Source organism: Syngnathoides biaculeatus, chromosome 19, assembly GCF_019802595.1.
Source record: "Syngnathoides biaculeatus isolate LvHL_M chromosome 19, ASM1980259v1, whole genome shotgun sequence".
Classification (NCBI taxonomy): Eukaryota; Metazoa; Chordata; class Actinopteri; order Syngnathiformes; family Syngnathidae; genus Syngnathoides; species Syngnathoides biaculeatus.
In genome coordinates, this window is record NC_084658.1 from 7,860,747 (window position 1) to 7,880,757 (window position 20,011).

General features: G+C 41.1%; 2 protein-coding genes across 9 annotated transcripts in view; both read right to left on the reverse strand.

Annotated features, from left to right (window-relative positions):
* The window catches only part of abca4a (ATP-binding cassette, sub-family A (ABC1), member 4a), a 32,302-nt gene extending 24,916 nt beyond the window's left edge, over positions 1–7,386 (reverse strand). For 3 of the 4 annotated variants that reach the window (XM_061804836.1, XM_061804834.1, XM_061804837.1), the window contains exons 1-7: positions 7,195–7,386; positions 6,838–6,950; positions 5,959–6,052; positions 5,740–5,881; positions 5,477–5,616; positions 2,525–2,652; positions 2,180–2,377 (exon numbers count right to left, since the gene is read on the reverse strand). In XM_061804836.1, coding sequence (XP_061660820.1) covers positions 2,180–2,377; positions 2,525–2,652; positions 5,477–5,616; positions 5,740–5,881; positions 5,959–6,052; positions 6,838–6,903 — 768 coding nt within the window. In that variant the 5' untranslated portion in view covers positions 6,904–6,950; positions 7,195–7,386. Of the gene's footprint in view, positions 1–2,179; positions 2,378–2,524; positions 2,653–5,476; positions 5,617–5,739; positions 5,882–5,958; positions 6,053–6,837; positions 7,146–7,194 lie in introns of those variants that run through there. The other variant, XM_061804835.1, reaches the window with a different exon arrangement.
* Positions 7,387–9,661: 2,275 nt separating this feature from the next.
* The window catches only part of arhgap29a (Rho GTPase activating protein 29a), a 31,361-nt gene continuing 21,011 nt past the window's right edge, over positions 9,662–20,011 (reverse strand). For 3 of the 5 annotated variants that reach the window (XM_061805420.1, XM_061805423.1, XM_061805424.1), the window contains 18 exons: positions 19,213–19,273; positions 18,634–18,792; positions 17,942–18,006; positions 17,746–17,856; positions 17,576–17,656; positions 17,260–17,442; positions 16,976–17,113; positions 16,674–16,849; positions 15,636–15,808; positions 15,365–15,481; positions 14,452–14,550; positions 14,196–14,359; positions 13,361–13,549; positions 13,115–13,252; positions 12,664–12,899; positions 11,869–12,184; positions 11,625–11,742; positions 9,662–10,984 (listed from right to left, as the gene is read on the reverse strand). In XM_061805420.1, the coding sequence (XP_061661404.1) occupies positions 10,065–10,984; positions 11,625–11,742; positions 11,869–12,184; positions 12,664–12,899; positions 13,115–13,252; positions 13,361–13,549; positions 14,196–14,359; positions 14,452–14,550; positions 15,365–15,481; positions 15,636–15,808; positions 16,674–16,849; positions 16,976–17,113; positions 17,260–17,442; positions 17,576–17,656; positions 17,746–17,856; positions 17,942–18,006; positions 18,634–18,792; positions 19,213–19,273 (3,444 nt within the window). In that variant the 3' untranslated portion in view covers positions 9,662–10,064. The remainder of the gene's footprint in view (positions 10,985–11,624; positions 11,743–11,868; positions 12,185–12,663; positions 12,900–13,114; positions 13,253–13,360; positions 13,550–14,195; positions 14,360–14,451; positions 14,551–15,364; positions 15,482–15,635; positions 15,809–16,673; positions 16,850–16,975; positions 17,114–17,259; positions 17,443–17,575; positions 17,657–17,745; positions 17,857–17,941; positions 18,007–18,633; positions 18,793–19,212; positions 19,274–20,011) is intronic. The other 2 variants (XM_061805422.1, XM_061805421.1) reach the window with 2 other exon arrangements.

The window sequence follows — 20,011 nt, forward strand, 5'->3', positions numbered from 1 at the left end:
CTTTTTTTAAGATTTTTTTATTAAAAAAAAAGTTAAAAGAAGATTGTTGTGACCTGTCAGTGTTGTTTGAGCTTTGATGTATTTGCACGAGACCATACGGTCATGTTAAGACCAGCATCGAAACAAAAACAAATGATTAAAAATGCAGAACATGTATAGTATAAAGACTGTGCCGCCTTGTTGGCTAGATATTTGGTGGTCCGCAGTACAGTCCGAAAACAGTAGCAGATGGGTGAGTTGAAAGTCCTCTGGAAACAGGCAATTTAGCAGATTGGTCCACTGCAGGCCTTAACCGTCAAAATTGACTCATCAGGTAGACTAATAATATGTTTGGCCTCTAACCCATACTAAATGAGAAAATGCACATCCTTCATTTTCACGGGAAGGAATCGTTTAAACATTCTCTGGCCAAATAATTTTTCCACGAATTATCCTGCATACCTTCATGGTGATACATTGACAAAAGGAGGAAAGCAACTGCAGATGTGATACGGATCTTTCAGTCACAATATGATTTGATACAACACTAAAAATACAGTAATGTGCTCCCTCTGTTTAAAACATCGCTTGATTAACAGATTTAAAATATATATATATTGACCCATTTCCTCTTTGTCTTGTTTCTGCAAGATTAATGCGTTATTCACTAGAGAAAAAAAAAAACATCTTGACACCAAAACATAATTTATTTTTTTGATCCATGACTGAACCTCTGCACACTTGTTTAGTACTTTAGTACCGGTTTACTTTTCAGGTTGAAGTACAGTACACATGCTGTGCCAGCTTACTATAAAGTAAAACGGTCAGATGACTGCCTCGGATTTATAATAAGGCAATTAGTTTCATTCAAGCAAAATGTTGGGTGTGAGCTTTTTTTTTTTTTTTTTTTTTCCCCAACCAGAGTTTTTGGTTTTGTTTAGAAAATGGTATGACCTTTTTCCAAAGGCATCAATTCAGATGGGGTTCATCTCAGCACAGCCTACTTAATGAGGTCTTTCTCCATTTCATAGGCTGCGACAAACACCGCTGTTGGCTTATTAAATTCAATTATTAATGATGATGGTTATATAAGCTGTCACACAACATTTGGATTGATGCTTCGTTATAGGCATCGAGCTTGGTTATGAATAGCATGTTACACTTGAGCCGTCTCCAGTTCCTTGCAAATTTATGGAAAAAAAAAGACAAAAACCTGTTGTGTCTTATTTGGTGGATATGTTTAAGGAAAGATTGGTAATTATTTCATAATGTCAGAAGTGGCCACTTCATTAAGTACACCTGCATCAGTCCATTCATCCGCATTCTTTTCTGCTCGTCCTTGTGCGGGCGAGCTTACTTCAAACAAGAAATGGAATATAAGCACCATTGGTGAAAGGTCAGGGCCAGCAAGGCCTACTCTTTTGGGCTAAGCATTATCAGAAGCACTAATTCACATTTACAACCTAAATTATATTTGATCCATGAACTTGTATTTAAACAAACCACCAATCTATTCTCTTCAATGCATAGCATTTGTATTGGCTACACTACTTCCAGCACATGTATATGTTAGAGTGAGATTTCAGCCTGCATGTCTGCCAAGGGCAGTACTGCTAGCCTGTGTTGGAACTCTTACATTAACCAATTAGATAAATTTGTTCTCATAGGACCAGGGAGCTGAAGAGGCCTACCTAATGCGTACTCAATAAAGTTGTGGGTGGGTTAAATAGCCCACCCCTCCCCGATCCATTTTCTACTGCTTATCCAAGGTTGGGTCATGGGGGCAGTAACTTTAGCAGGGAGGCCTAGACTTCCCTTTCCCCACCCACTTCATTCAGCACTTCTGGGAGGATCCCGAGGCGTTCCCAGGCCAGCAGAGAGACGTAGTCCTCCAGCATGTCCTGGGTCGTTCCCGGGGTCTCCTCCCAGTGGGAAGTGCCCGAAACACCTAACCGAACTCTGGATCAGATGCCCCAGCCACCTCATTTGGCTCCTCTCAATGCGGAGGAGCAGCAGCTCTACTCTGAGCCCCTCCCAGATGACCAAGCTTCTCACCCTATCTCTAGGGGAGAGCCAGCGGAAGAAACTAATTTCAGTCGCTTGTATCGGGAATCTTATTCTTTCGGTCACGACACACAGCTCATGACCATAAGTGAGGGTAGGAAAACAAAAACAAACAAACATTAAAAGCTGGACTGACCACTCGGAAGAGCTTGAAAAAGTCGACGTTGGCGTAGAACTTGTCCTCAATGATCTGCAGCCGCTGAGCGGTGAGAATACACATAGCGTTGCGGACGGCGAGTAGTCCCCTGTGGCTTGGGAAAATGACGAATCGCTCTAACAGGTTCAAGTTGCAGGCGATGTCCTTTAAATGAATGTTGGGAGCCCCGAAAGCAAACTAGAAAAAGGGAACAGGTTGGTAAATGATTCAAATTCATGATTCTGTGTAATGTTGATTTTAATGATGGTTTAACCAGCATTGATTGTTATAGTTACCATGCCCATTTTAACCAACTTATGTAATGTCGGGATCATGCGAAATAACCTGTTCGGGCCTGATTTGAGCACTGACAAGGTGATTGACCACAGATGCAGTGAGTGGAACATCTCTCAGAAGGTACGACGTCAAAGTCTCATCGTCCTTAAGGATTGTCTCAACATGTACTCCTCGGCCTGTTAGGAGGGGGTTTGGGGGGGAGAATGTTTTTTGTGTCATATGCAGGTCTTGTCAATTGAGTTTTACTTGGTTTGAAGATATACGGGAATTTTTCAAGTTGAAAACTTTTCAAGGAAGTTCTAGAGAATTTATGCTAATTGACAAAAAACAAATGCAGATTGTGTTTCAACCAAAACAATACATTCATAGACCAGAGTTTGAACTGAATTCTGATCATCTGTTCACTTGTCATATGTCTGTCCATGTATTTTTGTTAATTTTCTTCAAAAGTTTTGAATCAAACAGTAATGCAGTCACTACCATATTTAGTGGGGTACTGGGGCCTAGATTTAGATCTGAAAATCTTCTGAAGCCCACACAGGGGACATATAAGGAAGTAGGGGGACATGGCCAATCATTACTGCTCTCAACTACACCCCTGGGACCAATGTACACATTTTGCAAGTTGCAAGCTTTGCTTAGTTGATTTTTTTGCTTTGTGTAAATATAAGAGCAAGTTTCAGATGTGCCACCACTCAAAATAAAATGGGAACACAACGGACCGATTAAGGGCACGGTGGGCTATTCATTTTGCACAGATGTCTGCTCAAGACAAAACAAAGGGTCATGTTTATACTTCACTATAATACCTTTCCATTAAACTACCCTCTATTATCAGTTAATTCCCATTATTCCATGGAACATTTCCAATTTAGAATATTTCCAAAATTCTCATGCTTAACTTTCCATGGACATTTATCGAACGTTTTCCACCCCTTTCCAACCCCAAAGACTTTGTGAAACCTCATTTTCTCAATTTAAATGTTTCAACTATAAAACATGTTCCACATAAAAGACCCTTCCATGTTTGGCTACATGCAGGTGTCAAATTTAAGGCCCGTGGGCCAGATCTTCATGTGTAAATATGATGAGGCGGTTTCACAGTCATAACAGCCCTGTGAGGGAAAATGTAAGTAAAATCTGCCCCATGACAAAAAGGAGTTTGACACTCCTGGGCTACACTGTCTTTATTTCCAGTGGCCTGTACATTGTTGCTTAAATCTAATTTCCCGTTGAAACCAAGCACTGCTATGCTCTCAATCCACATTCAAACCTAGATTGACCTTTTTGGGGAAGAAGCTGCCTTCATGGGGACGGCTGAGGCTCAGGAGGTAAGAGCGGGCCGTCCGGCTAATCTCAGACTTGGCTTTTCAAACCCCATCTCCTCCATTCCATCTAGTGGCCTTGCACACAAGACGGTAAACATGAAGCCACACTTATATAGCGGCCATGTAATAGCCTTACATGTCCGCTATAAGTCACCATCACATTTGTGGCTAGGATTCTGGGTTGGTGGGTGTCTGGGGTGTGAGGGGGGTTCTTTCCAGTGAGGGCACATAACCATCCTTCCAACCATTTTCTATATCACTTGTCATTGAATAATGGATATTGTCACATGGGCTTAGGAACACTTCAGAAAACCATTGTCCATTATCAGAACTTGTCACTACATCTACATCTACCATAAAAAGAGGAAGCCATTCATGAATAATTTCAAAAAAAAAAAAAAAGCCATTGGCTTCTGTGGGCCTGAACGTATAAGAGATGGACTGATGAAAAGTGGAAAAATGTGGTTTTCATCATCAGACTACATCATCTCCTCTGGGTCAAGGTACAAATGGACGATTTGGATTGGTATGAGTGCAAAATTCGAAAGCCAATATCTGTGATGAAAATGTGCCAACTTGCACATTTGTGAAACCACTGTTATTCTGAATGGTACGTACAGGTTTTCAACCGACATATGCTGCTATTCATCCATCCAGCTATTTTTCAAGTGGCTTATCCTCACAAGGGTTACTGGTGCCCATACCAGCTATCATACAGGCCATTTAGAATCTTCAACTAAGCCGCCATGCATGCTTTGGGTATGGTGGAGGAAACCAGAGTACCTGAAGAAACCCCACGCAGCCAAGGGGAGAACATGCAAACTCCACACAAGGGAGGCCCCCACAACTGTGTTAACCATGTCAATAAGAGTCTCAAATGAACCAAGAATGAATATTTTGGGGATGTGGAAGAAGACCCTAGCACCTGGTGAAAACCTACACATGCATTGGGAGAATATGCACAGCGCTGCCCTAATGCCATATACTGAGTCCTATACATTTTCACAAGTTGCTTCCTGGTATGATCTAATGTGCTCCCCTGGGGTTCATGGGAACCGCACTGCTGCTGGAATGTGGACTCATATTTTCTTTTGGGTCTGTTGGATGTTCGGCCATGAGAGTGGTCTGACATAACCACGGCAAGAGGGAAAGCCCTTAGTCTCTTCCCACTCCCATCATTAAGATTTGAACTATAAATACAGGCACCAAAGTACGTAGTGTACATGTTTATATGAAAACAGTATTGCTGGCAAAGTGTACCATGAGCTGGGAACTTTTACTGTGCCTCATGAGCAGAGGACAGTGGTTGGGGCACGTGAATCACTTTCCCACCAAATAAACACTGGGCCATTGGCGAAAGTAAGCAGCTTACATTACGCATCTTTCTCAAAGTCATGTGATGTACAGTAATCCTTTTACAGTGTTTGGATTTGCGGCTTGGCCTTAGATTTTGCAGGTGTACTTAACGTTGCGCCAGGGAGTGTATGTTAAAACCGCAACAAATATGTACCTTGTCTGTTTTAAATATTCATTAATAAAATATATAGACAGCTTGTAATTGTAGATATTGTGAGCCTAATTACATCATTTTATAGATCACTTCTTGAAACTAAACCAAAGCAACATCTTTGGCTTTTCATTCAAATGGTGGGCAGCAGTCTGGAGAACTAACCTGAGACTTTATCAGGATGGGTACGCAATGTGTCCATGAAGTTACTCATGGCTTTCACTTCAGTCCAAAGTCGTCCCAGCGGCAGAAGCTTTGGATCGCTAAAAAGGAGCTCCTGGGCATCAGAGTAGAAGCGAGCCAATCTGAGAAACAAATCATCATTGTTTCATTCATTTATGTTTTGTTTATTTTGATTTAAAAAAACAGCTGGTTGTTTGTTTGAGGATTAGATACAAGTGCAGAACACAGGTCAGGCTAAAGCTCACATTGAGTTGTTGTAGTTGGACACCAACCCAGGTGATTCACCGCGGGTGGGGTACTGGAAACAAGGGTTGTTGGCATTACAGAAGATTCCCTGGATCCATGGTAAGACCCCTGCAGAGGGCATGGCCTTGTTGGGGAAGTGGCCTGAGGAAGACCCGATTGTGTAAACAAACGAGACAAAAATGGTGCACAGAGGAGTGTTGTGAATAAGCTCTGCTTACATTCATGCTGACGGTAGAGTGGATTCACTCTTCGTAGCCACACGAGCCCCATGAACAAAAGAATGGGCCACATGATTTCCATGAAAAAACGCACCTAGTTTAGAAGTGATATTGCAAAACAGAAACGAGCGTTCATTGCATCACTGGAAGATCATACCACAAACCAAGCATCCAGTAAGATTGCTGACATCATCCCAGTACCGATTAATTACCTTGAAAGGATACCATATTTCCTCCATGTCGGTAACCACTTGAATTGACACCATATTATTTTCTGGGTGTGTCATCGTTTTTAAAGAAACACCACCCCTCAAATAAAAACCTCCTTTGAAAAAACAAGTGGTGCTAGGAGATGCCTGAACTGATTGCATTTGATGCTATCTTGTGTCGTTGTCGAGGAGCCGCCCGCACAACAGACAGGACACCAGTAGACTGAAGTTGATGGTGGAAGCTAATTCAAATCGATGACAATACATAAAATGCACATGATGCCTGCACCTGCCTTTAGGCAATTTAGAACTTTTTATTTATCGTGTGCTCTGTTACAATTTATTATGTGATATGGGTAAACAAGAGTATGGGGGCATGACGGTACACTCCTCTTTTTACCCTGTGAGCAAGGCAAAAGTGCCGTATTGGGAGCGGGGGCGGGGGGGTGTAAGATGCATGCAAAACATTTTATTTTAATAGACAGCCCAGATGAGTTGTTTTAAGTGTTGCATTCACAATGAACTCTGCTTGTCTGAAGGATCTTGTGACATTGACAGAACCCTTAATTGACACTTCAGCAAAAAAAAAAACCAAAAAAAAAAAAATGAGGCTCCCCAGTACCCTCAGTTATTAACGGCAGTGTGCAAATGATGGATGAAAAGATTTTACCCGCTGCCTCCTGCGAACGGTCCAATTCTTCCACAGTAGGAGTCTGACTTGTGCTCCTGCCTCCATGGCTTCTCCGTTTCACCCCCAAAAGGGGCTCGCAACAGCAGACAAGCCTGCATCGAGCAAGGGATCGCCAATGTACCTCACACGCAATACAAATATCAAACTGAAACGCGCATGTATTCATTAGAATTATCTCCAATCACTTCTTATGGCTAGTACATTAGATAAACGATTGGCGTGATAAGCAAGCTTTCAGCACTACAACGTCGCACACGTTTCACGTCAAGCGCATGAAACCACTAACATGTCACTGATCAGACAAATTAACCAACGGCACTTTAATGAATCACCTACCTTAGAAGAAAACTGGCACTGGTGATTGATATCTATTGAACACCACATAGCACCACATATTCTGCCGAGTGTGCTACCAGATTGCTAACACAGCTAATTTGTAGACCTTGTGAACAGTTAAGAAGATTGATTTAATCTCCTTTCTCAGAGCAGGGAGACAGCCAACACCTCACATCCATGTGTGGAGGCCGTTATGACCCAACTACCTGGATAACTAATCCTGTTAATGTTATAATGGGCATAAAATTATAAGACAGTATAGAGCAGTCAAACTCATTTTTTCCCCACGGGCCACATTTTACTTGGATCCCCACGGAAGGCCGTTATGACTGTAAAACCATAAAAATCTTTAACCGCCTCAAGAATTTTACATATGAAATTTATGAACTCATTTTGGAATCGGAAATTGAGAGTAATGGGTTTTTCAACTATTGTTCTTTGGTAACACAAAAATGCTTGTAATATCTCAACGTCATCATTTATGACATGACAATTTGAAATTTTGGCACAGATTTTAACAAAAATCATGAAAGTTGATAGATATAATTTGCCTTCGCGGGCCACTTAGAATCATGAGCCTTGAGTTGGACACCTGTGGTATGGGGCATACAATTTCTTTTAAAAAAAATGTTACAAAAGCAATTGCAAAATATCAACCAAAATTAGTCTATATACTTACTGGTTGATAAAGTTTCTAACCACTGCATTTGTGTATATTCATTGGTTGAAAGATAAACACTTCTAGACAGCTTGTCACCTCATTCATCCGATATTTCATCTATGGACTCCTTTTTATGGGGCTGTCTTAGATGTCCAGTATCAAACATACAGAACATTAACAAGATGAAGCTACACCATTAGTGGAACGTATGCAGCTACGAGCATAGCAAGATAATTTAGCATCTTGATGTTGTAATGTGACAAGATTTGCTAAATTTGAATTCTCTCAAAATGCCCAGTCTGTTTGGAACAGCTGCTTCAACTGAGTACAACCCACCAAGAATTTAGAAAATCCAATATGGTGTTTTAGGGCACCATTTTTTATTGGTTCTGCCTATTGATAATCTGGTCAAAAAGGGGGTTTAGAGTGTCTTGTGGATTTTGATGACATTGTGTATATAATTTAGAGCTTTAAATTAGGCAGCATGTCGACTCAGCTGGAAAGTGTTCTGAGGTCCCGGGTTCGAGGTGACACACTTGAGCCGTGAACAAGACGTTAATAGGCAAAATAGTCATGTGGCCTTTTGGTTCCATGTTGTCTTAACCATACGGATTTAATAACTTTATATTTCATTCTGGAATCATCATGAGTGCAGCCATTATTCAGCAAAGTAGCTACTAGTCTCAGCACTATAGTTTTACCACTAAGTACTCATACTTATCACTATTACTATCATTCACTTGAAATATAATGGGTGGCACGGTGGATTCAGCTGGTAAAGTATTGGCCTCACAATTCTGAAGACCCGGGTTCGATCCCGGCCCTCCCTGTATGGAGTTTGCATGTTCTCCCCATGCCTGTGTGGGTTTTCTCCGGGCACTCTGGTTTCCTCCCACATCCTAAAAACATGTAACATTAATTGGACACTTTAAATTGCCCATAGGTGTGATTTTGAGTGTGGCTGTTTGTCTCCATGTGCCCTGCAATTGGCTGCCAACCAGTTCAGGGTGTACCCTGCCTCCTACCCATTGACAGCTGGGATAGGCTCCAACATTCCTGCGACCATTGTGAGGATAAGGGTTAACCCTAACCCCTAAGAAAATGGATGGATGGATAAATTAGGCAGTGTTTCAGGCTATAGCAGGTCACATCTGCAGTTGGTTATGTTTAATGTAACAATTAAGTACCCTAGTGGTGTGCAAATAGTGTGTATGTGCTGTAGGCTAGTAATAATTGCACCCCCCATGCATTTCATATGCCCGCCGCCTTTAGTCTGGGGTCTGGAGATTCCGGTGGAAGGGATCAAAGGACAACATTGGATGTTTGTACTTCCTAGAATTACAGAACCAAGTGATTGGACTCAGCAAATTACTGGCTCAGCAAAAGTAAAAAAAAAATGGAACATACCTCTTAAGAGTTTTAAACAAAAAGGGCTCTAAAAGAGCATGGTCCAGTGAAAAAAAAAATGTAATAGTTGAACATTCTGAGATATATTTTACAATGGGTGCTTTTTCAGCAAGTCACCGTATAAATGTTAGGAGAGCTGATGTAGGGCCTGTTATTAAATGTAAGATTTAGACCCACTTCTGTTAAAATGCCATTTTATGCCCCAAAAGGATTTTTAGGGTCACATGTTCAACTGTATAAAACAATTTTCCAGTCATTAGCAGTAAAGGGCCGCACAGAACAAGTGTTTTATTGCTTGATAGTCATGTGAACAAAATGCCCCCCCCCCCACTCTTGTAACAGTATAAAAGAAAGATGGTAACACAGTTTAACAGATTCCTGTACTGATTTAGTGCACCATTTTGTTTTTTTTTAGTGCTGTGGCTACATGTTCTATTATGAATCATCAAATACAGACTTTTTGGTATACAAATATAGAATGCTAGACAATGAGTCCAGAAGAAATCTATACAAAATATTCACATAAAATGCAATTGCAGATTAAGAATTATAAATAGTCCATCCTGGTGCCTGTGTAGTGATTTTGGTGATTTGTTTCTAAAAATAGACACCCTTTTAAAAGACATTCACCGCCATCGACGGCTTTAAAAGTTAAATATCCGTGTTCACTGAGAAGGCTGGTAGCAAATGAATTTAAGTGCCTTCTGGTTCCGTTTTGGGAAGGATTTTTTTTTCCCCCTTGTCCACACAGGACCACCAATGTTGTCTTTTACCACGTAGAGTCAAAGCAGATCTTTCTGTATCACACAAAATGAGCTTCTCTGTGTTCAACTTCTTGCAGGTTCCTGGATCTTAGTCTCTGGTAAACTGGTCTGGCCTGGTTTAGGCCCATGTCCTCTAGATCCAGACTGTGGGATGGTGAGGCGGTTGCCTGCTCTGCCTCTGTGTCCTCCTCAAGAGGCTCATCCACAGACACCTCAATCTCCAACTCCTCCTCCTCGTCTTCATCCTCCCCCTGTTCGCTTTCGGTGCTGTTAGCTATTACGCTGAGTGATTTAGTTTTACTCCCTGATGGAGGCTTGTAGAATGTTCCAGGTGGCGGCTGGAGCGTCCTGGAAGCACGGAAACCCATCGAAACAATGTTGTATTTGGTTACATTGTCTTCCCTTCTTAAAGTCCTGATGGGTCGCAAAGACATCTGCACTGAATTGCAGTAAGGTCCATTTGTGGTGGTAACGGTGCTCTTGGAGTCCTCAAGGGGCAAAGCTGAGGATGAAACTGACACAGAAGGGGGTGTACTGCTTTCATCATCTGCTGTACTGGTAACAATCTTGTCAGTTCTAGAAGAAATATCATGGTGCTTGTATTGTTTGTCCCAAGTTCTGCGCAACGTCTGGGTGTCAATACATGTGCTTCGGAAGTGTGTGCTGGCTCGCAATTTGGTCACGTCAGTTTCGTCCACCTCTTCGATGGACTGAATACCGCGGTCTCCTTTTCTATCATCGTCATCAATGCTACTCCAGGTGGGATTATCTTCTTCTTTACTTCGGCTGTAGAATCTTTCCACGGGCATGCTAGCTGGCCGGGAAGAGAACTTGTTGCGATGGTGTCGTAGATGGACCTTGGTTGTGGGAGTAACGTGCGGAGAGCGATAAAGGCTTCGCTCGCTAGGTTTTGGGACGTCACAGACTCCATTGCAGGCCTCCGAATCCACTTCATCTGCTTCAAAATGAGAGACAGACAAAGTATGCACAACAGTAAGTCTCAAATCAACAAAATAACATATCCAATTAATGCCGGAGATTTTGTAGAATAGGATTACTACAGTTTTGCAGCAAATAAAATTAGCAATGTCGGTCTTCCCACAGGACTCAAATGAAAAAATATAATGCATTGCAGAATATATACAATAACTGTCAAAATGTGAGTCAATACTTTCAGTATATAATAAAGGAATTAGAATATTGCGGAAAACGTCATGTGTGATTAAGATGTCTCTCCAAAAAAGTAATAATGAGACAACTACAAAGTTATCAGTTTCTCTGATTTTATTTCAAAACTAGTAACAACATACTGCAATTACCAATTTAAAATACAAGTCCAGTGGGCCCCTGCATATTCATGGTTTAGCACCTGGAGATCTTTCTTTTTATTTGGGCATTTTGTCCCTCACTTTTTTTGGCGGGGTGGGGGCTGGGGAGCCAACCCCAAAAAACTTAATGCCGGTTTATCTTGATTTTTTTTTTTTCACCTGTGTTTTTTTTTTTTGTAGTCTCTCAAATTTTTCCCCCCATATACCGTTATGTTTCATCTCCCCCATGTGCATATTCGTGTTTTGCTATTTGTTTATAAACGCACTAACCAGGATCAAATTCTTTTCCTTCATGGTCAGCTGGAAGGAGCAGTACTGAGTCCTTATACTCGGTCAAGAAGTTATATGGAGGAGTGGAGGAATGTCTTTTATAATCCCTGGAGCTCAACTGTAATGGGTGGTAGAAAATACACAGCATTAATGCACCATATACATGGTACAGTTATAAGATTATTGTGACCTTTAGCTTCAAACCATTAATAATTAATTCCGATTCTGTATCACAACTGCTTACCTCCTGGATGTCGCCCACAGATTTAGAGTGCCTGCTCAGATGTTGCTCTTTCCCGTGGTGAGGAGGGCTCAGGTCAGGCAAGGGTTGAGTGCAAACCTCCGTGGGCGAGTTCCCCGTCAGGGGACTGAGGGGGGTGTCGAAGATCATCTGGTAGTGTCTGATAAGAAGCTCTACAATGAGCGCCTGATAGGGGTAGTCCACCACTGAGGAGAGGGAAACATCAGCATCTGACTGCCTTGGCTTGATGAGTGTTGGACCAAAGATGATCCCCAGGTTTCTTGCGGTCATCTTGTTTTCCTCAGATCGCTCAGTCACCCTGATGGAAAAATATACAGTATGTCATTCAAAAAAGCCTCCCTTTTGCTTACAACAATGATCCATGTTCATCCATCCAACAATGTTTCCTAAATAAATTGATGAGCGGGCAAATGCTCAGTGGACCGGTGGTTGGAGACCACTGATCTAAAATGTAGTTTCATAAACGGACCTTTCTAGTATTGGCACTTATTAACATTGTTGTGGACATAAAACTGATTTCTGCAGAAATTTTTTTGAATGGATGACAAAACAGCTTTTAAAAAAATTTTGTACAGCGGTGGCATCGTGTGAATTTTGTGGGCTTTGATGGCCGCGTACAATTTTAATTTTGGGGTGCTATTGTGTTCATGTGAGTGGTTCGCCGACGTGTAATCCAAACTTGTATCTCAGTCAGAATCCGCTCTAGTTGATCACTAACCTAGCCTAACGAAGTACATGTGTAAGGAAAAACAAAGTTTTGGGCTGGGGACAGCATACCGATGAAGATGCTCTATGAGGAACTGCAGTGTCTTGTAGTGAGTCAGTGGGAGCTGCCTCAGAAGGTCCTTGAGCTTAAAGAGGATGCGGTTGAGCGCCACGCCAACCTGAGCTGGGGCCACTGGAGAGGAGATGAGGCGAAATGCCTCCAAATCCTCCAGAATTACACTTTGGCTAACTTTGGCCAAACCAATAAGCTCATTGTAGTAGCGGAAGAGGATAAGTGGCTCCGGAAGCTGCAAAGGGGGAAAAGTAAATACACAACTATAAATAGTGTAACAACAAGGTAAGTAATCAGAGAATACTTTTGTTGTACTTCGTGGAACCATTTCCCTTTGTGTTTGCATTGTAACGGAGATACCAGAGTAGCTCTTAATAACACAGCTTTAGAAATTAAATGCAAAAGTAAAATAGATAGTCAGGGGAAACTATTACAGGGAGGCAGGCCAACCTGTCTCAGGTAGAGTTTGAGTACGTTGCTGATGTCGTGAGGGTAAAGCTCGGACATCTCAACCAAGTCCTTGCCATTCTCAAACGCTTGGCAGAGTTTTTCCACACGGGATTTGGCACCGTTTATGCGGTAAATACCCTTTGAAGCCCCAAAAATTTTTTACATTAAATGCATTTTACAGAGCACATTCAAAAAATCCAAGTACTATGCTATCACTATGGAAGTATTGAATCTTTTTGCAAATACCTTGACGTTGAGCGCTCTGGTCTCGATCTCCGATGTGCATTTGCGGATGATGAACGGGATGCCATCTTGGCTGTTCATTGCGGTCTGCGTGAAATCGACACCGAAGAGGTGAAGCTTCCTCTGGAGTTTCTTATGACCGCACTGAATGGCCAGGCTCTCCAGGCACTTCTTGTGGCAGGCTAATGAACACTGGAGACACGTTGAAACACTTCAGTTACCAGTTCATCATTTAACAGTATCTCTTGGACAACAATATCCTCCACTAAATGCCTTTTCTGATCCTTAATTTATCATGAAAAAATGCCTTACATCTTCTAACCTCATAGAGCCATTCCAAGAACTGAAGCGCTTGCATTCATTTGTCACTTACTTGTCAAAGCACCCAAGAAGCATTACATAACACCTTTTATGGCAGAAAAATTCCATTAAACCTTTAGTTTCCTTTTGTCGGTATACAGTATCTAATAAATATGGAAAGAAACTTCATCCCCCCCAAAAAGCAGTGGGAGGTACACAGGGGTGATGGACTCTAAAAGTTGGACAAAAGGTCTTTCGTTTCCACAGGCGGTTTCCCCCTACTGAGTCAACTTTGTTAATTCAATCTCTGAGGGCAATTTATGGCCAGTTTCAACTTTTTCCCTTTTTGGATATTCTGATGTGTGCAGGGGTGGCCATTCCCTTTTGTTTGGTCATCAAAAATGATAAAGAAGCCATTGTGAAGCTTTGGCAATGCTCAGCTGGATCATTGTTGATACTTGAGGTCAAAATTTGAGGTGTTCACGATTTCCTTTTGCGCTAATCGTTGAAGGGGTGAAAAAAAGAATAAAACACTTACTTCCTCACACTCTGCTCCTTGAAACACCACCAGCCCATCACACTCTCGACACTTGGAGGGCGCTCGAAGTTTTCTCAGCTTGTGGGTTTGAGCAGCTTTGGACATCTGTGTGTTTCTAAAAGGACGCGGGGAGCTGGCTACCTCTATTAAAAGGTCACTTATACCTGAAACATGCAATGTATAACTGAGTATTGCATGTCAAAAATGCAAAAAAAATAAAACAAATGAACATTTGTGACTTTTCTGCTTTACGGACCATTATCAGAAGGCGATTGGGGCTCCCGCTCCTCCAGGTCATCGGCAGATGACATGGTGCCAGTAGAGGGGGATCTGGGTAATCTCCTCTTAAAGTCTCCTTAACAATATGAAAAGACACAAATAAGTCTGCATTTCTGGATTTAAATCACACCAACTCCAGCCAGTTTTCTTTTGGAGTACATTCACATCTGCACCGGACCAAAATAACTACTACTAATAGCTGCTAACTCACACTTTCCTGAGAATAAGTGGTGCGGATGATGATGTGGAAGAGGCTCAATACACACTAACCGAAAATAAAACTACTCATTTATTTACTCAGTTTTGTTAAATAAATATACCAAAACAAAATTTTAAAAAACATCCCAGGCAAAGTGTCTTACATTTATATTTGGGTTTTGACATTTAAATTTTATGGCACCCAGCAATCATATGCTTACATTAGAATGAGTAAATATATTACAACTATTGAATATTTGTCATAATAAAAAAAAAACAACATTATACATTTAATTTTAGATTTCATCCTTTAGATAACAGGTGTCGAGCACTGGCCCACTGCATCATTTTGTAGTCTGCAAAAGCAAATCTTTTTCCCCAACTTCCATGATTCGTGCTCAATTTTAAAATCATCATAAATTACAAGCATTTTTAGCAGTCAAGCCAACTCCTTTTCACTGTAACTTTAACAGTTGAGCCTAATATTATCATTGACTTCTGCTTTATAACTACTTTTCCGTCAAATTATTGTGTATCTGTAAATCTAGGATATATGCAATACAATGATGAAGCAATTACATTTATTTCACAATTTTACAGTCATAACAGCCCTTTAAGGGAAACCTTAACTACAATGTGGCCCATGACACCGCTACTTTAGATGGTGACAATGTGTATCTGTGTATCTCCACCTGGGCTGGCTGTGGGTGAGTCCATGGATCGGGACTCGCTGCTCCCTCCTACACTTTCCGAGTCGCTGCACATTCCTCCACACTGAGTCGTCGAATTCAAGGGACGAATCCGAAGTGCTGCATATAAAAAGATTCTTTCAACATCAGTGACGTTCAACTGTTTCCCAACAGTAGTGAAATCAATATACTGAATTATAATATTAGTCTTTTTTTTATCCTGTCAAACTCATCCCTAAATCATTGTAAATCATAATCATAAAACTGGAAATACCTTGGATGTCATTGCTGCTGCTGGAGCGCCGTTCTGAAATCTTGGCTTGTTGAGTGGTGTTGTTGGACCCGTCAATCTCATCAGTGCCAAGGAGGTCGGATGTCACGGATCCTTGGGACAGGTTACTGTGCGATGAGTGACTGCCACTTAGTCCACGTTTCGTCAGAGGTATTCTGGGCAGGGGAGATGACAATGAAAATATACTTATGTCTTCTAACAGGTAAACAAACGAGATGCTCAGCATTATTAGGAAAGTAAAAATAAGGGTGAACTCAAATTAAAATCATCACAAAACACAATATTTCCCAACATAAAATTATACATTGATACAATCCAGAACTATTATTCATCTATTATGGTACTTCCTTCCCTCCAAGTACCAACAGTACATTTTGAATATAGTTAACATCAAAATAACACACTTTTATGTGAGAATTCCAATTTCATTTAATGATGATCAGATAAATCATGCTAATGACAGCTAACCGTTCAAAATGGTGCAGGGAATTACTGAACATTTCACCAAAGAGAATCACGCTCAGACACACAAAAGGTTAAATACAGACTGATGGTTAAATTCCCGCACTCAACAAGTTGCTTCTTTTGATCAGGGAAATTAGAGTTGGTGAGTGGTGACTAGATTAAGAAAACAAATGATTATCTTGTCAAATATGCATGAACTAAATAAATTCCCCTCACTCAGCATGCTCATATATTACGGTAAATTCACTAAGGAATTTTTTTTCCCTTCTATGACATGGGTCATTTCTATGGGAAGCACTTACTATCCCAATTGATTTGTACAAGATCATCTTCCCACTAACCCAAATACTACAAAGCTCTGAAAGAATACAGTTCCATAGTCAATTAAAAGTTGTCTAGTTGTCTCTCACCTGTATTATTTGCATGATTGATTGACTATCGCAGTCAAAAGCACAGTCTTACTATTTATTCAGGTTTGGGACTAACACTACCAAGCTCCAGCGGGTGCGTGTTCAGGTACTGGCCCTGAATCAAATAAAACAAGCCATGACTCACCCTGTACTTGATGAAGAAGATGAATCCAAATAGTTGGACTCAGGGGGCAACTTCCGGACAAACTCAACATAGCGATGCCCAGGCTCATACAGTTTGGCATTTTCACACAGACTCTGGTGGTTGACTGGAAGTAATACAACCTGAGCCTGCTGGAGTTGGAACCAATTCACTGTGACCTTGAACAGACAATGCAATCTGGGATCAGGTGCTAATCATATCATATTTGATGGACTCGAACTATGTTCAAGACATAACTAACACATCTGACATAAACAATTGAATAAAGAATTATTTGGACGTACAGCTTTAAGGGTGAGGTCACATTGAAAGACCATTTTTCGGAGCTGAGTGATGATGTCACTCTTGGTCTTGGCCAGATCAACTCTTTTCTCCACAACGTCAACCTGACAAGCTTCGCAGTGCGCCCTCGCCTCTTCGGCCTGCAGCGAATGACAGAATTTGCATTCTCAATTCAGATGACAAAAATGATGATCATAGTGTTTCTCATGTGTTAGTGACAGAATCGGCTTATAGACCAAACTCGGAGACTGATGGTGCGCTACAAGAATAACAAGTGTCACAGTACCTTCTGAAAGGCCTCCTCTTCCAACCTGCGCCGCTTTTCTAGTTGTTTTGCTGCAGCTGCTCCTGCGACTCCTCCGATCTGCTCCCCCTCCAGGCGGCTGGTGGATACCTTGGCCTTTTCATACTCCTCTTGACGCTGATCCTGCAGCATCCGAGCCTTTTTTAGAGCGCTGTCCGCCTCATGCTTGTAATGCAGAAAATGAAAAATAACCAATTCAAATACCAATTTAATAGGTGTGTTTAATGGCAGCATAGAGTGTCAGAAATTTCAAAAGCGATTTGTCGGCCAAACCTCCATTGTAAATTACTACACTTACCATTTTCTTTTGTTCTCTCTGCCACTGCTCCTTCATCTCTTTTCGTAGTTTGTCCAGCTCATTTTTTCGGGTCATTAGAGGCTAAATCAAAAAGCCAACATGCACTACGTTAACGCCTTTGTGTCTATTACTGACCTAAAATCCGAGATACAACAGACTTTGTGGATTACCTGCATGAATTTGTTGCTCTGGAGAAGTGCTGTAGTGTTAAGTACAAGCTTGCTGTAGTCAATGTCATTTTTGAAAGCAGCCATGTAGATGTCACGGAAAGGCATGAATTCCTTGATAAGGAAGAACAGACAAGCGGAGTTAGGTAAGACAGTGTCAGTATATAAACTGTGAATTTCTTCTATAAACCCAAGTCACCTGTTGACTTGCAAGGATCTTTGCAGATTCAGCCATTTTGTTGTAGCTCTTCGCCAACTCAATATCTGTAAACACATGCAACACACTGTGTATTTTTGTGACCACATAAATAGATTACTCTGTCCCTTATTTTGCCTTACTTGTAAAATCAAACATGTCTGTAAAATTCCCAGTGAACAACAGGAAGACAAACAAAGGGATTTACTTTAAATAAAGTCAAGCAAGCAATGTCCTTGAGTCATTCATCATCGAATAAACCATTAGCCACAGAGGATGTGTTAAATAAACAGCTTGTGTGTTTGCTTGATAACACGTGCATATGTAACTTTACAGAGGGCCCTGTGTCACCGTGGTAACTGGAAGAATGACTAAGCGTGACAGTGAAACCATTCATTAACTACAAAGCCGAAAATAAGTTCACACGCTGCATTCTCAGCCTTGAACGTTAGCATTTGAGAGCAGCACAGGTGAGGAATCAGGGGTTTAAAAAAAAAATTCCAGGAAATGCAAACGGTACCTACAGTATACATATTTAAGGTTTCTTATTTGGGTCATACTCCAGCATGAAATGATGAAAACTATAACCTCATCATGCCAACTACCACACAATAGAGGATTTGGGCTTCTATGGAGCTGCGGAACATGAAACACTCAAAATAACTCGTCCAAACCACAATCCTTCCTTGACTCACCCATATTAAGACGTTTCTCCACCCAGCCAAGCACTTCTTTGGTGTATTTGGACCAGGCCTTGGCGTAGCGCAGTGCTGACTCAACCCCGTTGTCCTGCTGCTGCAGCGTCCTATCCACCTCTTCGACCCGAAATGGTGGTCCTGTGACAATCACAGGAACTGCACGAGGGAGGTTGTAAAAGATGGACTTATGCATGACTGACAACTCCTCTCAACACTTCTGGGCATTACATACATTTGGCAATATATGTGACTAAGAGCCAACTAGCCTTGCGCACGCTGACCTAGAATGTGAGCAAATAGGCTAATACCATTTGGAGATAATTATAGCTAACTGCGTGATGCATGGATTAATAATTAGTCAGCCATAACTCGAGAGCCAGACAATTGGTGTCCATTGAGACACATATAGAAAGCAAACTACAAAAGGCAAGAATTACTCTGCCCATTGAGTATGGTTTTTTTTTTCCCTTGCCAATAAACTTATGAAAAAAATACTCCCCCTCTCCCCTCCCCCCATATACACACTTGTTATTGTTCAAAACCAAAATACATACTGTTAAAAGAGCGCTGTCTTACCTGGCGGATCATCTTTCTCGGAGCCGGCTCCTCCAGATTCCACCGGCAAGTTGTCAGAAGACTGAAAGCAGATTTAAAACCAAAATAACAGAATGAAACAATGTTTTATACCAAACAAATTACAATAAGAATACACACAACAGGGTTGTAAGGATATATTATTATGTTATATACCAAACAACTATTTGTTTTGGGGGTGGGGTTGTCATGTTCAGTTGTTAGGTCAAGCAGTAAAGGATGATCAGTATCCCTTTAATGCTGGAACAGTTTTATTGTGTTTCAGTGAACTTTTTTTTTTTCCTGTGTCATTCTGGTTTTGTAGTATTCTGATGTTTATTTAATGAAAATTATAGTCCTTCACTCTAACAAAAAGTTTTTAAAGGGGAGTGACACAAAAAAACAAAAGGAGACACTAAAAAGCTAAATAAATAACAGGAAAAGCCAACACTAGCTGTAAACAAGATCAGGAAATTCATTATATACAAAGCCCAATGGCATTGGATTTGAGTGCTGTAGATCAGTGATTTCCAACCTTTATAGAGCCAAGGCACATGTTTTACAATTGAAAAATCCCACGGCACACCAACAAAAGTAAATGTCACGAAAAATGGATCGATTAATTACTGTATGTACTTCCCGGCATCTAATAGAAGAGGATTTTTTTGGTTCTGTCTGTCATTGTGCCTCAGTGGCATAAATAGATGAATAAAGATACATTATTTCTTGGAATAAATGTTTTTTTTTTGCAATTACACAAAATTGGATAACTTCCCACGGCACACGTGAAGAGCGCTCACGG